The 16822-nt window shown below is 44.4% G+C and overlaps 1 protein-coding gene across 1 annotated transcript in view; it reads left to right on the top strand.

Moving 5' to 3' along the window:
* Window positions 1-16822, top strand: part of naaladl2 (N-acetylated alpha-linked acidic dipeptidase like 2) — a gene marked incomplete at its 3' end in the record, with an annotated part of 362515 nt that overhangs the window by 320581 nt on the left and 25112 nt on the right. Inside the window, exon 15 of the mRNA XM_083647387.1 lies at window positions 4639-4837. Within this exon, the coding sequence (XP_083503513.1) occupies window positions 4639-4837 (199 nt within the window). The remainder of the gene's footprint in view (window positions 1-4638; window positions 4838-16822) is intronic.

Genomic DNA, 16822 nt, shown 5'->3' with positions numbered 1-16822 from the left:
CATTTAGTCTACAGTACATGACAGTACATGTTGCACAGTACATTACTGTACATGTTGCACAGTACATGACAGTACATGTTGCACAGTACATGACAGTACATGTTGTACAGTACATGACAGTACATGTTGCACAGTACATGACAGTACATGTTGCACAGTACATGACAGTACATGTTGCACAGTACATTACTGTACAACGATCGTTGACCAATTTCAGTTGTTGAGAGACAGTCTGTGCTTCAGCCCATTACAATTTGGACAAAGGAAGTTGTCATCCGGGTTAGGCATGCGCACCAAGATATTTCATCCGCTATTTATTTTCCCATAGACATTTCTTAAAATTATATATTTTTTTTTACTTAGTCAAAACAAACAATTCAGCTATATTTAGAAACAGGGGAGACCATAGAACAGTGGTTCCCAACCTTTTTACACCAAGTACCACCTGAGAAAGTAGTTGGCTCTCCAAGTACCACCATAGACCGACGTTAAAATACAGTCTATTCAGCTATGCACAGTTCACGCAGGAGGCAAATTTATTCCAACCTGCAGCCTATGTGCAACCTGCAGCAGCTGCACTTGTGCTGGGTTGACTGCTGTCTTCACCTCCTTGTGCTTCATCGTTGCTGCTCTCCTCTACTACAGCTCTTTTACGATTCCCTCCCGTTTTGATCCACTTTAGCATCCCTCCTCGTCTTTGTTCACCACTTGTGTAACCATGCGGGGCGGGCAGGTAATTGTGCATGCGCAACAGGTATAGTGTCCGTCAGAAACAAATATTTGTTTCTAAATCTCAAGACAACAAAATAAACCTCAATTTCAATGATCACAAGTTTATTTTCATTCGTAGTATTATTTTGATAGAGAAACATGTTTTACAATTGATTTTAAAGTTGGGTTTATTTCATAATTTAAACATTGGGATTCCAGGGATCAAGTACCACCAGCAGGGGGGGGCGCAAGTACCACCTACCTTGAGAAACACTGCCAATAATATTAATAATTATTATTATTATTTCACTTTCACATGTTTGAAAACTACTACTAATGACCACCATGGATTTTGCACAAAAACTAAAAAAACTAAAAAAAAAACTAAAAAAATAATAATCACAGAGCCTTCCAAGTACCACCAGCAGGGGGCGCAAGTACCACCTACGGTACGCGTACCGTAGGTTGGGAACCACTGCCATAGAACATTTAACTCCGACCAAAACGTGGATGAAAAATGTTTTGTTTTTTTAACTTTTGATTAAATGTTCTATGGTCTCTCCTGATTCTAAATATATCCTAAGTCGCTTGGTTTCACCAAAATATTTTTATAAGCATATTACGAAATGTCTATAGGGAAATAAATGGCGAATGAAATCTCTTGGTGCGCATGCCTAACCCGGAAGTGGGCATGACTTTGGCTCTCTCTATATACAGAAGTGGGGAAAGTCCCGTCTTATTTTGATCTGATATCCTGCCTTTTTTTATACCATCTTTCAGAGCTGCTGACATACAGACAGGTAGGCGGGATCATCATCTTAAAGTTGTTTGTTTTTCTCACTACTCTCTGCTTCTGTTAGCTCAGGAGGCTAAGTCAACTGTATCCACACACACACACATGCACGCACGTGTGCACACACACACACACACACACACGTGCGCGCACACACACACACATGCACACACGTGCACACACACACACACGTGCACACACACACACACACACACGCACGCACACACACACACACATGCACGCACGTGCACACACACACGTGCACACACACACACACACACACACACACACACACACACACGCACGCACGCACACACATGCACACACGTCCCCAAGTGTCAAAATATGTGATGGATTACAACAATCAACCAATATTTCATGAGTCCCAGCTGGCTGCGAGTGCGAGCGAGAGCCATTTAAATTTGTAGGAGAGAGAGAGCAGCTCTCTGTCTATTTTTGTCCCTACTGCCTTTCTCTCTCCCCTCTGATGACTCACACTCTACTGTGACACACTCTCATCCAAAGACACACACACACACACACATTGTACACACACATACTGTGTGTACACACACACACACACACACACACACACACACACACACACACACACACACACTGTACACACGCACTACACACACACATACGCGCACGCACACGCGCGAAAATTCACAATTAATTTGCTCCCATGCATTAGTTTACCAATCCAGTTAACTCTATTGAAAACAAAATGTCATCATTGCAAATGAATGGCTTCACAATGCAAAGAGGTATATTTTCTTCTACATGATATTCGGATGGTTCCGTGGTCTGGTGCAGCTTGCCTAATGCTTTATTCAAGTGGGAAGTCAGAAATTCCCTGTTGGTAGATTCCAAACCCTGTGAATTCCAGCACTCCTGCTGGGAGAAAAACTGGGGTCCTTTCATTGCATTTTTGGATGCAAGACAGTAATGCTTACCAGTACTGCTGCCAAGCATCAATAAAACAATTTCCATTACTCTATGTAACAGCCAGGAAATATGACCCCGTTAACTTGGACTATAGACTTACATTCTAGACACAAACTCTTTGAAATGCTCCCTCTGGCAAGAGACAAGAGACAGAGGTCTGTCAAGACCAAAACCTCTTATCACAAGAACAGCCCCCCCCCCCCCCCCCCATCACGCGTCACTTTACAGTAGCAGCAGCTGGACTACACTTGTTACATTAAAATATTATAGCTGCTTCTCCTACCAGATCGTCTTACTCTATTATATTACTCTTGTTAACTACATTGTGCTTTGCTTGGACTGTAAATTCCTATTTGATGCCTATTACACCCCTCCTATTCATGTATTTGCACTTGCTATTTTGGTGATTTTGTCTTTTAGATATATTCTTTTTATCTTCTGAATATTGATATGATCGCTACACACTGCATACTCACTAATACAAACTATCCTCCTATGTAAGCGCTTTACATATTGTGGCAATGAAGGTGATTCTGATTCAGAACTATTCAAGTTTGAACATAATGGTATATACAGGCCCAGTGGATGCAGGGACATATCATTTAACAGAGCCAAGATTACACGCCAATTAACTGGAAATGCAGGGTAATTGATTTGCGGTGCCAAATGTACTGTAAAACAAGGCAGCACTGTGTTGACAGCTTAATGAGGATAGTGTTGTGTTTGTGTGTGTGTGTGTGTGTGTGTGTGTGTGTGTGTGTGTGTGTGTGTGTGTGTGAGAGAGGGGGGGGGGGTCGGGTGATGTGAGTCAATTGATCTGTGGTTGCAGTAGGAGAGGGACTTTCTATTGTATTGAGTGGAGGTTTAAGAGCCTGACTCAAGATGGAATCTATTTACATTATATCTTGAGAAATTGAGTTTGCACAAGTGTGTGTGTGTGTGTGTGTGTGTGTGTGTGTGTGTGTGTGTGTGTGTGTGTGTGTGTGTGTTTGCCTCTATGCACATGTGGATCTGTCTCTATGCATGCATTATATTTGGATGCTGGTGGTAGAGAGTGAGGGATATTGGGATCAGTCAGGACTCAGGAGTGGAGTCAGGTTGAGACAGGAGAGGAATGATCTTCTTTCTGTAATGAAGATGTGGCCTCCTCACAAAACAATAAAACATCAAAGAACTGGAGGAAAAACAGAGGTCGATAATAAGTCAGTACTGTAGATAGGATAAGGAGTAGGTGCCAATCTTCATAACCTAAATCATCACATAAAGGTACCAGTGATGTTCAGATCTGCTGGTAGGAGGAGGCCATGGAAGCAGTTTGACTTCATCCTGCTGTTCCTGAAACCACCTTTGGATTTGTGTAGCAACGTGTAAGAATGATCAACTTGAAATCATTTTGGAACAGCGTTTGCACATTTGTCTGATCATTATACAACCATCAGCCTTAAGGCTGCCTATTCCAGATCCACCAGCATGTTGAACATTTGAAGGAATCCTTTGTTTTTCTCCAAACATATAGAGTCTATAGACCATCTGAATGAAGGGAAAAGACAGATGGATGACTCATCACAACAGATTACGTTCTTCCATCGCTCAAGGCTTCAGATGTTGTTCTCCGTACCGCAGGTTGTGCATCTTTGTGTGCTGGCCTTTGGTACAAGTGGTGAGGCCATAGTATTATTACAGTGTTTAACTACTATCCAGTTTTGTGTATTTTTTTGTGTTTTCTCCCACAGTTGTACTGTAGACGAGGACATGCTTCCTCCGACAGGTACAGTGGTGAGCCGCTTCTTTTCACCTGACAGCATGAAAAGAATGGATGTAGCGCGTGGGTGGATCACGCTATTTCCCCCCAGTTCCCCTCCCCCAATCCAGCTTCCCACCCTCTGACACGGCCAATTGTGCCTGTATGGATGCCCGACCAAGCCGGAGGGAACTGAATTATGCGACCCACATGTTGGTAAGCAAGGATTCTACCGCTGCACTTCCTGGACGCCATTAACCACTATCCTGTTAAGTGGAGTGTCCCTATTGGTGAGCTTCAACTTGCAACTGATGCAGTTTGTGTTTGACACAGGATTGTCCAGTGTGCGCCTCCTTCTGTGTTCAATGCTTTCCTGGACTTTGGGCACCGACTGACAAAAGTCCTTCATGTGGTGTCTCCATCTCTCCCTGTATGTGTCCAGACAACAGAGGGGTGTCCCCGGCCCTCCTGTCCTCTGCCTCTGCTCTGAGGGACCAGGCAGCGTTCTTCCAGTCTGAAACGATGCGTCCGGCCAACGACCCCAAAGAGCGCGACCCGTCCCACGTCCGCATGCTGAACGACGTGCTGCGTGACCTGGAGAAGAGCTTCCTCGTCCCGCGGCCGCCGCCCGGAGTCTACAGGTACTGTAGGACTAGAGTTACCGTTTGATTTCTCCATTCTTGCTTTGGTCAATCTTTATTTCATCGAAGTAATAGCAGCATCAAGTGCTTCACAACAAACCCTACATGTAGAATCAGTTCAGTAAAACACGGTCGGTAAACAACTGTTATACATTTGTTTATATCCAAACTCATCCAAAAGAATCCCATATGCAATACAAGAGCGTCTGCCCCATACTACATCTATTTTACCAGCAGATGTCACTGACGTGCGCTGTGTCAGTTGAAGCTTTGAGTATTGGACCCGTGTTGGAAATTCTCAAAAATTCAGAAAGCCTTAGTTCGCCATCACTATATCCAAATATGACTCGATTTACATACATTCATTCATAAAAACAAGCCACAGAAACAAGTGCATCACTGTTTGTTTGTTTGTTTGTTTGTTTATTTATTTATTTATTTATTTGTTTATATGATCAAATTCTACACTAAGTAGAAATCCTTAATCAAACAATATGCTAAACAAAATGTTATTATAAGAAAATAGAAAATAGGCTACATAACAGGATATATAGGACATTGCCCCGAATTGTTTTTATGCTGTTCAAACGTATTGACAGACTCTCAAAAACAACTTATTTGGAATAGGTTGACAAGGGGGGGAAAACGACCTATTCAAAGTAAAATGGCCTGCATTTATATAGCGCTTTTATCCAAAGCGCTTTACAGTCAGTAGGTACATTCACCCATTCACACACCGATGGCGGCAGGCTGCCACGCAGGGTGCTGGCACACCATCGGGAGCAATTAGGGGTTCAGTATCTTGCCCAAGGACACTTCGACATGCAGACTGGAGGAGGTGGGAATCGAACCACCAACCTCTTTTATCCAAAGCGATTAGTGGACGACCCGCTCTACCTCCTGAGCTACAGCCGCCCCAAAGTGAGATAGCAGACAGTTTAATCAGAATAGGTTGACAGGTAAAAACAGCTCATTCAGAATAGTGATAGGGTCCACCATATAACCATGTAACAGAATGGCATTTAGCCTGACTGGCCATTAATAGCTGCACTGCCTAATTTTACAAATGGCAGCATTTCCACTGGCAGAAAAGTGCTATATTATATTATATAGTGTTATATTACGCCAACGTGCACGTTTCTAAAGTATCGGCATCAGGACAGCATCATTTGCCGGAGCACTCGGGAGCTGGACTGGCACTGATCCTGATAGGCTACAGATGTTACTGGTGGAAGTTAATTTACACACGCCCCAATCTGGAAATGAAATCAGTCACATTAGGTGTTACTTGTATATGCATTCATGAAGCGGTCGTATACGTCTGCCATCAGCCATCTGTTTCGCATTAGCAGCACTGTGGCTTCAAACTCTACTTGCAGCTTATTCTTCAATAGAACATCAAACTTGTTTCTTATACAACTGTTGTCCGGACAATAGGTTGCATGTTCTGATGGCTGAAAAGGGAAATATTTTCTAGCGATTTGAATTAATTTCAAGCAACTGACATCAGGACCTCTGTCCCAGCGACTGTGTTTCCACCTCATAGCCGCCACACCTCCACCCCGTTTGAGTTTAGCCTCACAACAACCCCGCCATCGACTCTGTCTCCCCCCCGCCCCGCAGCTCTTTAGCTGTCTGTTTTCCACCAGATTCCCAGCGAATGAATGGCTTCTCCTATTCAGCGTTATTCACAGTTTATGGCAGTAATAGACACGTTAATTGTCCCAGACTGCCGTTAGCATCCAAGCTAAAATTAGCCGCTCCATCATGCTCAGAAAGCATTAAGGCTTAATGGTACTCATTTATAAAGGAAGTTACCATTCCCTCGCAGGACCGAGACAGTTTAGACTGGCAGCGTTAAATAGCTTTTTAAAATGTCTACTTTGACAGTTTGTTTTGTATTTTTCCTCACAAGTTAGGTGCATTTTTCAGGCAACACCAACCCATTCCTAGCATATTTTCAGTGTGCATACGTCAACAATATAGTACAGCACGGTAATGATCAGACAATTGGACTCGAGTCATAGGGACTCGGACTCGAGTCGACTCGAGTCGCAAATTTGACGACTTCCGACTCGACTCGGACTTGGAAGGTAAATACTTGAAACTCGACTCGGACTTGGAAGAAAATGACTCGAAACTCGACTCGGACTTGTGACAAGATCAGCCGAGTGCACCAGATGGGCGTACGCCTAGGTTTACACGCTACGTCCGATGTAGAACTCAAAGTTACGACTAACTTAATTTTATGACTAGTGCACCCTGTATGCGCTGCGTCTGTGTATGGAGCAGGCATAAAAGTTACACCCAAATGCGTAGCTACTCACTGACAGCTGTCTCATCTTGATCTGCGCGTGATGCGGCCGGAATCTTCTCCAAAAATATCGATCGATATGTGCTGTAAATATAGACGTTTTGGGCGCAGGACCTCCGCTCGTCGGCGGGTTTTAAGCTGATGCGTCGGAAGATCTTTCAATTTCTTCCTGACTTCGTCAACTGCCCGCAGTGCGCAGTCTGCCATCGCATTCAGTACTGATTGTACTTGTGATCAAACTGCTTGTGTTGGCGCTGTTAAATTGAGCTGTGAGAACGTTTCTATGCTTCGAATACAACTCTATAAGTTTGAGCTGAGTTGGAGCTGTCTGTCAGCTGTCTCGAGCTCGTCTGAGAGAAGTGTGTTGCTTGGCAACAAGCACGTATTAACGTGAACGCGCACGTCTGCAGCCTAAATAATCTCTGCCTTGTCATTTTTTCTAACCTGTGACTCGACTTGACATAACCTGTGACTCGACTCGAGACTTGACTTGAAATAACATTGTGACTTGACTTGACTTGACTTGCCGACAAAAGGAAAGACTTGGGACTTGCTTGAGACTCGGGACCAATTGACTTGAGACTCGCTTGGGACTCGGATCAGAGGGACTTGGACAATTGTCTGGTAATGATACTCCTGATGTGCTTGTGACTGTATTTCTTTGGTGGTCATCTGTATGCTGCTTGTGTGGGGAGTAAAGCCCAATTTATGCTTTGTCTGCCGACACTTTTGAAACGGTCGCCGACAGAAATGAGGACTTGAGTCGACACTTTCAAGTGTCGGCGAGCAGTGTCTGCTACCTGGTGAAATGTCTAGTGTCGCTGACTACGTCACGATGTGTCGCGCAAGTCTGATTGGCTATATAGACGGCACGCGCTTGACTTCCTTGTTTTGGTTTTTCACTCGATTGAAATTAATGAACGTGTCCCCGCTATTTTTATCAGCCTGTCCTTGATGTACAGTATGACTTCGTGAAAATCACAAAGAACGAGAGAGGAGGTGAGTTGTGTGTTGTTTATATGCGGCTGCAGCCAAGTACGTTACATCTTGCCTCCGAGGTGGTTTCACTGTGCGTTCCTCTTCTCTTGGCTGTCTGCTTATAGCGTTCGAGTGTCACGTGACCGTTAGTCTCTTAGAACAGACGAGTTGGCTTCCGCAATTTTCAAATGCTTCCGCCATACCGTCTGTACTTCGTGCGGGAGAATCATGCACCAACCGGAATGGGAAGTAGAAAGGCGGGTTTTCCGCTCATTAGTCCAATCAGAATCGCAGAAAGGCGGGTCTTCCGCTCATTAGTCCAATCAGAATCCAATATCCCGCATTTTTCGTGGACACCCGTATCGTGATTGGTCAGATTCCGTCGAACTTCTTTCCTGTCTGAAGGTTTTTTCCCAACTTCCTTGTGCATGTTCTGGGGGGTGTAACGTACAGACTGTGTATAGCTGCATCCGCCGGATGTAGATGAGACAGTCTGTTTTAAGAGACTACGTGACCGTTGAACCGAGGCGAACATTCACTGAAGTATAAATGCAACACCATGAGCGACACTTTATTTTTCGTCTGCGACCATGTGCTGAGCGACACTTTCTAATGAGTATAAATTCAGCTTAACCTCTCATTAAAGTCAAAGTCTTCAAATAGTTTTCCACAGAATCCCATCTGCCTCGTATGTGACTGCAAGGACAGTGTGCCGGGGTATTTGGCAAGTCAATGCAGACCTGTTGGTGGTCAGTCTAGGTGTAAATATTTCAGTTGGTGCTGACACGGTAATGCTATTCAGGAGAGTAAGCACCCTTGACCAGCGGGGGTTAGTGGGTGGTCCTGCTGTGTGCCCCGAGGAGCTTCAGACTACACATTTTTAAATGTCAGCTTGCCAACAGCATTACAACAGTGTTTCCCACAGGATTTCGAGTATTTGTGGTGGGGGACCACAGACCCCCTAGGGGGGTGCGGGGGCATGGCCCCCCGCAAGATTCTTTTTAAACATTTAAAAGTAAAATGCATGAATTTGGTGTACTTTGAGAAAGCTTAAGAGCAAAATTAAAAGGCTAGATCTATGAAGAACATGTCATCATTACTGTGCTGTGGGTTTACTATGACAAACTAAATTTCTCCCTATAGGTCAGGGATACTCAACTTGCTTTGCCACTTTCGTGAAATGATAGAAGGCGAGGGGCCAGTTAATAAACAAACAATATACATTTTTCTGTAGCGGATTGTAGGTTTTTGGGGTGTCAGCCGGAGTTTAGGCTGACAGTGTTGTGCACACCGGATAGTTCGTTAGGTTAAGTTAGTTAGGTTAAGTACATACATAATGGGTAGCGAGCAGATGGCGGTATTTGACAATTTAGCAGCTAAATCATAGATTATTGAAAGATATTCCATATTCCAGACTGAAATGCTATAACAGAAGTATTGGCCAGAATGACATGAACATTTATTGGACACTTATTCAGCGGGTATCTTGCATGTTGCGTTCAGGTGCACTGTAAAAAAAAAAAAAAATTTGGCAACATCTTTTTGTGGCGGTCAAAATCCTTTTGTGGCGGCCCGCCACAAATTCCTTTATGTATGGGAAACACTGCAGTATACAACTGTAAAGCAGTTCAGCTGGTCTCTTCCACAACTGAAGAATGAATATTATGGATATAAGAAAGACAACGGCAACAAGACAACTGGCAAGACAAATACTGTGAGAGAGCCTTGCCTTACAGATAACACTAAACACACTGCACCATCCACAATAGCACAATGAAAACCTCCACTCACTCCACTCGACATTCCACTGAATTTTAAGATGCGGATTATTCGGCTCTTGACCACCATGAAAACCAGAACTAATAACCAAGATCAGATGCAGCTGCACCACTTTAGTATTTAGTAGTTTATATACTGGTTTCCATGGCGCTCAAGTGACAAAGAACCCTGAAATATGAATTTTCTTCATTCATATTCTGCTGAAAATATCGATAATACCAAGCCGTGCAGTCGCTATCATGTCATGAACTGAACCTTGACCTGAATATACATATGCATTTACAGTAGTGCAACACTCACTGACTCACCAGAAATATTCAGTGTCCAGCCAATCTGCTCCAACAATTGAGCATTTCTGTCTCTGTTGTGATAGTTTCTCCATATGATTAGTTGCATGAAATGGAGCGCCCGACACCAGCGCCTTTCTGAAAAGTTCAGATATTTTCAGCTGGAAGCGCTGGGAGCCGGCGCACAAAAAAGCCGGAGCGCTCTGAAAATAGACGCTGGGCGCAGCGCAACTTCTCTAGACGGCCGTAGGCGCCCGCATACGCTCTCTCCTCATTGGAAACAACTGAAAAAAGACACCGAAGCTTAGGAATAGACGCCATGTGGACACGATCTAAGATAATCTAAATAAACACTCTGTCACAATTCAATACGATATTTTGCTATATTTTCCACGGTATCGTGTATCAAATAGATTGGAAATTCCATTTATGTATAAAATGGACATTTTTATATTCCATTCATTGTTTTATACTGTGGTGACACTGCCACCTAGTGGCTTTGCTGCACGCTCTCAATGAATGCGCAAGCCAAGCCCAGAAGCAACAAGCAGGAGGCAGTGTTTCTCCAACTGGATTATTAGATTGATTATATATGGATTATGGATTATTACGGATGGGTGATTTAAATGGATTATTAGATAGTATAAAAATACACAAAATCCAGGTTTAAATATGCCCCAAGCACCCAAACCACCTCGGGAGACAAAGAGCAAATTCCATGCATCTCAAAAACCACATATAGAATTCATGTAAGTGGAAATACATTTCAAAAGCAACCCGGAAGCACACATAATTCAAACAGCAGATAGTAACGTCCCTGTCAAAGATGGATTGTCAGGATCTGGTGGCTGCATGGGGAACAAGAGAGGCAAGGCGTTTACTGTACATTTTAAAAGACGTAAATATTACAAGAGGAAATGACGGCCGGGGCAATCTGTGCTTTGGTGAGGGAAAGAGAAATTGGATTTTTATGTGCGTGCCGGAGACACATTTTAATACCAGGTATGAATAATCCAGCAACATGAGATCCGTTATGTTCTGAGCAATAATCAGATTTTTTAAATGTGCGGTATTCGCCTTCAACTCATGTGTGTGACATGTTGTCATGTTCATGCATTCATTTTCTCCATATTGCTAACTTATCCCAGAATGCATCAGGTTCAAATGCTATCATGTGCTCAATGAAGTCCGTATCATCCCTCCAGTCTCATAGAGTCGAGCCCATCAGCTCTCAAAATCTTTTGTCGGTTGTTTGTTTTTTACCTTCACATAAACGTTCTTAACAACACATCCTCGCTCACAACTCGTCATATGCTAGCCTGGTTAAAACCATCCAGATCACACTCTAAGGCCTACAAAATAACCCTTCAGCCGGTGGCAGAACTCACCATCTTCGGCTGCTCGGAGTTCTCTCTGAACTTCCCTACAGCTGTGCAACAATCTCTGACACAGGGGACAACTGTCGCCAAGAAACTCATTCTGCAGGAATGGAAATCCCCCTCTCCTCCTTCTTTTCAGCTGTGGTTGGCGGACATGATCTCTGTTTGAGGTTCCTGCAGACCAACTCACTTAAATGATTTTTAGTTATTTGGGAGCCGTTTTCGGCTTACCTTGACGAGGTTAGGGGCGACGGGTAGTCTCTTAAAACAGACTGTTGGCTCTCGCAATTTTCAAATGCTTCCGCCTAAACGTCTGTACTTTTAGTAGGGAAAAGTTGGTCAAAATGGAAAGGGAAACTCGGGGGAAATAATGAGCGATGATAGGGGGGTATTTGTACAGCATTTGTATCTCAGTCAGAACATTAATTGACATAATGCATTAATTTCCTAGCCCCTAACCCGACCTTACCCATCACAACTAAATGCCTAACTCTAAACCTTACCCTAAACCCATTTCTACCCTAACCCTTAAAACCAAGTCTTAACCTTCACACAGCCCTTTGAAAGTGAGTGAGAAAGTGTGGATCGACACACACACACACACACACACACACACACACACACACACACACACACACACACACACACACACACACACACACACACACACACACACACACACACACACACACACACACACACATACACACACACACACACAGAGAGAGAGAGAGAGCTGTCAGTGTTGGATGGATGTGGCTGCACCTGTGTGACTGACAGCTAGGACATGTTGTGTTAGGGAGCAGGAGGCTGCCGGGGGCACGGCCAATGACAGCAGGTGTCTCATATTCACAGTCTGCCACTTACACTTTTCAGCCCCACACAGGGATATGATGTCAGCACTGTCTGGTATAGTTCACTTGTTTCCTCTTTTATTTGTTTGTTTGCACTTCCTTTTTGCAATTGGCAATCATTGGCTTTATTCCCTCCGCCAACAGAGTTGGCTGGGCCTCGTGGGGCCAGGGATGTTATGTTGTCGCCCCCGTCTGTCTGTCTGTTTGTCTGTCGGCAGGATATCCCAAAAAACGGATTTGTACGAAACATGGTAGAAAAGCAGGACATGGGCCAACTCAGAACTGATTAACTTTCCATGCCCATTGGCCAAAAGAGGGCATGGCAATGGGTGTGGCCAATCACAAAGAGGCACCTAGTCTCTCCCCATACCGCCCCCCTCTCCCCATACCTCATACATATTGTGTTGTGAATCGCTGCGCTCCGCATACTACTAGAGTGTGTGCCATTTTGCAGCCCCCGCTGCTGTTGACTATATTTATTTTTCATATTTCTTTTCCCCGATTTTTTATCCCATTTTTATCCCCCATTAGTGCTAATTTTAATTCATTTATCCTGGTTGCTGCTCCACCCTCTGCTGATCTGGGGAGAGCTGAAACTGGCTCCATGCTTCCTCCGAGACATGGGCAGTAGCCAGCCGCTTCTTTTCACCTGACAGGGGAAGCTTCACCGGTAGGACATAGCACGTGGCAGGATCACGCTATTCCAACGAGTTCCCCTCCCTCTGAACAGGCGCCCTTAACGACCAGAGGAGGCACCACATCAGCGACCAGGATATTGCATGTTTTTGGTGAAGGGGTTCCTATATGAAGGAAACCCCCAGGGGGCACGGGGAGAACATGCAAACTCCACACAGAAAGGCCCTTTTGACGACCCCACCCGGGCGGCGGGCACTCAAGGACATGCGGACGGGCACGCACTCCTTCAGCGCTCACAGCGTCCCAGGTGGGAATCGAACCCAGGGCCTTCTAGCTGTGAGGCGACAGCGCTTACCACTGCACCACCATGCCCCCGCTGCTGTTTTGAAGGAGGAACAATTTAATGACTGACAGGTTTTAGCACCAATAAGAGAGTGGTTCATTTTCAAAAGTCAACAGAGTCAGGTTGGGTCGGCTACCAATCACTGGCCAGGATTGTGACATCAGTTTGGAGCGAGCAGTCTCCCTAACCTCGCGTCACCATTGGTTGCAATTATCCTTGATTTACACCTCTCGGCCTGTTTCTGCCATAGACCGGAAAAAGGATAAAAAAAAAAGAAAAAAAGAAATCACATTCACAAACAACAAAACAGATTCAGTTTCCTTTTCTATTTTACGCGATTTGATTCTTTCAATGCAATGCAATTAGCACGTTCTCATACGAATTTTGTCTTTTTATCTGACTTTTATCCAACCTTCTATTGGTGTAAAAGCACATTGAGCTGCATGCTGCGTATGGAAGGTGCAACACAAATAAAGGTTATTATGATGGTGTCAGAGAGAGATCCAGAGGGTTTGGACAGCAGGCTTTGTGTTATTGACGGGCCTTTATATCTCAGGCAGGGCGGGGAGCTCCTCACCACCCGCCTCTCCTCCACAAGACCCCAGAAAACAATCTGGGAGATTTATTTGTTGTTTTGAGACATAGGCCGACTTCATTGCTCAGGTCAGGACTGCGGTCAGCAGGAGACTTTGGGGATTGTGTGCTGCAGATCTCCAGTGGCAGTGGACAAATGTTGTCTGGCTCCAGCTCTGCACAGGCGCTGACAAGACAAGTGCATTTATTTCCAACAGACAAGTTCATGTATGCGCTCGTCAATGAATGGCAGAGCGAGCGCCTTTCTTTCCATCTTTCTCTCTATTCCTTCCGTCCTTACTTCAGAGGTCACGTTCCCTTTTCACAGGAGTCGCCTCATTTGTACAGTTACAGAAATGTCAGCGTGGTACGTTTCAGCAATGCACAGATATCTAGAATATGAGCAATTTCTGACCCAAAATACGTTGCACGTTCACGTTTCTAGTTATGTGTATATTAACGTTACACACGTCATAGGCCATGTTCACATTACAGGCAAATCTGATTTGCTGCTAAAGTCATTAATCCTAATTATCTTGATTGGTTTCCCAAATCTGATTTGGGAGTGTGTCCGCACTGCCACAAATCTGATTTGGGCAAGTGTTCAAGTCGGATCTGTGTGTCCAGACCTCCATGTGGTTTGGGACAAGTGGCACAAATCAGACTTGGAGCGTCCAGACTCATAAAACCAATCTGGATAGAATCATTAATACTAATAGGTCATTAAAGTTCACAAATCGGATTTGGCCTCCTAGTCTGAACATGGCCATAGAGTCTGCTATTGATATAGCACGGTGGCCAGTAAGGGTGTTGCGGCCGGGGTGGATAAACACTTGGAGAGCCGGGTTCAATTCCCAGTCATGGTCACAGCGTTTCCAAAGTCTACATTAAAACCCTGAGTCACATCAAACCTTTTTGTTATTTAAAGGGACACTCCGCCGAAAAACAAAGCTGATTTATTTTGCACACGATCTCACACATATCCGAAAACGGTCAACAGTTTTGCAGGCATTCGTTTAGTTTGACAGTGATGTCATTCATGAACAAATGACATCGCTGGTCCACAACTTAACTCAACTCAACTCTCAACTCTCTACATATCCCATGGTTTGCAGACACGTCAAATGTCGACATTTTATTCTGGTGATTGGGTTGGTACAGAGCGATCTAGTAAGAGAGTGGCGTCAGCGGAGGTCCAAAATGTGTGACTCAGTAGCCAATGAACAGCCAGGAAGGAGGCTCGCGCTACTTTTGAATGCTAAAATAAAGCTGATAGTGTACAATTTGATTCTTTAAATGTCGGACCCTTTCAAAGTACATCACAAACTGTCCATTTTGCTGCAACTCCACAGCGCTGCTTAATCCAGAAGCTTACTTCCGAGAACTCTTGAGAGTAAAAAAACAGTCCATTATTAAGCCGTTTTCCCACATGCGCTTTGTACCGCTAAATGACCGGAACGTGGTCTACTGCCTGCATGTGTGAAAGTCGTCGTGCCGGTATAAGCGCGACCCCGTCATCGCGGAGATTTCACCAGTTTCGAGCCAGTCAGAAGAGCGGTATGCGCGATAGCGGACTAAAGTGTAGAACGGGTCCAGTCATTTCCCGCGACACTCTCATGGGCGAGGTGTACACACGTTGCTTAATGTTCCAGCGGGCATAATCTAATCATTCGCGCACATTAAAGCAAACTGATTCAGATTCAGATTCATTTATTTAAAGAATGGGACTTTACACATTAATGAACAGTACAGCCGTACAGTAAATATGCCAGGTTGTAGCCCAAGGGCTAGTTTCCACCTGTAGTCCCATGGCAGGTTGATGTAATCATGAAAGCGAAAGAAAAATTAATAATACAACAAAGATTAAAAGTACAGAAAGTTAGTAAAACCAAAAATGATTAAAACACACACAATTAATAGTACCAAAAAAAATTAATAGTATAAAAGGTTAGTGAAACCTAAAATAAATAAAACACACAGAGCATGCTGCAAAACATGGCAAATGATATGTTAAGTATGTTAATTGTGATCACATTGTTGGTTTGATCTAAGCCATATTTTCAACTGGCCTTTGAAGGTGGCGAGACTCGGGCATTCTCTAATCGAGGGAGGTAGATTATTCCAGAGAGTGCTTCCCATGAAGGATAGGGTCTTCTGACTAAAGGAAGTTTTTCTAAAGGGGACCTCACAGACCTTGTTCGTAATGGCCCGGGTGACACGGGTCGAGTTGGCGGTCGCACGATATTTGATAAAGTCAGCAAGAGGAGGCGGCGCCAGTCCATGTAGAACTTTGTATATTAGACAGGCAGAGGTGAAATTTCTAAAGTTCTCTGGCGAAATGATCTTGTGATAATAATGTGTGGGCGTGCTGATTTTCCCCTCTCTCCTCTCTGCTGCTCGCTCTCTGTGGCCACAGTCCTCCTCCTCCTTCAGTCACAGCCCGACAGGGACACAGACGAAGCAAATGCACGAATCGAAATGTGGAAGTATTTTGCTTACATTGCCGACAGCGAAGGCAAGCCCGGACACATCAAACGAAGCCAGTCTGTAAAAGGTGCTTCAACGCGACGCAGGTGAACGGATAAACAAGCAAACTTATTTCACCATTCGGAGTTTTGCCGACACGTCACTCCCCACCCGCTCTGCAGTGCCGCCCCGCCCCCCAACATACAGGCAATTTAGCTGCTAGATTCTCATATGCGAGAGGAGAGGTGTGAAGGGAAATGTCCGATATTGACTTACAGGTAATTTTCCGGTACGCATGTGGGAAAACGGCTTTAGAGTGAACGGAGATGTCGCGACTCTTCTATATACACGACTCTGGGCTGGTAGAGCAGATGCC

The sequence above is a fragment of the Poromitra crassiceps genome (genome assembly GCF_964638095.1).
Source record: "Poromitra crassiceps genome assembly, chromosome: 12".
Lineage (NCBI taxonomy): Eukaryota > Metazoa > Chordata > Actinopteri > Beryciformes > Melamphaidae > Poromitra > Poromitra crassiceps.
This window is presented reverse-complemented; position numbering and strand designations above follow the sequence as displayed.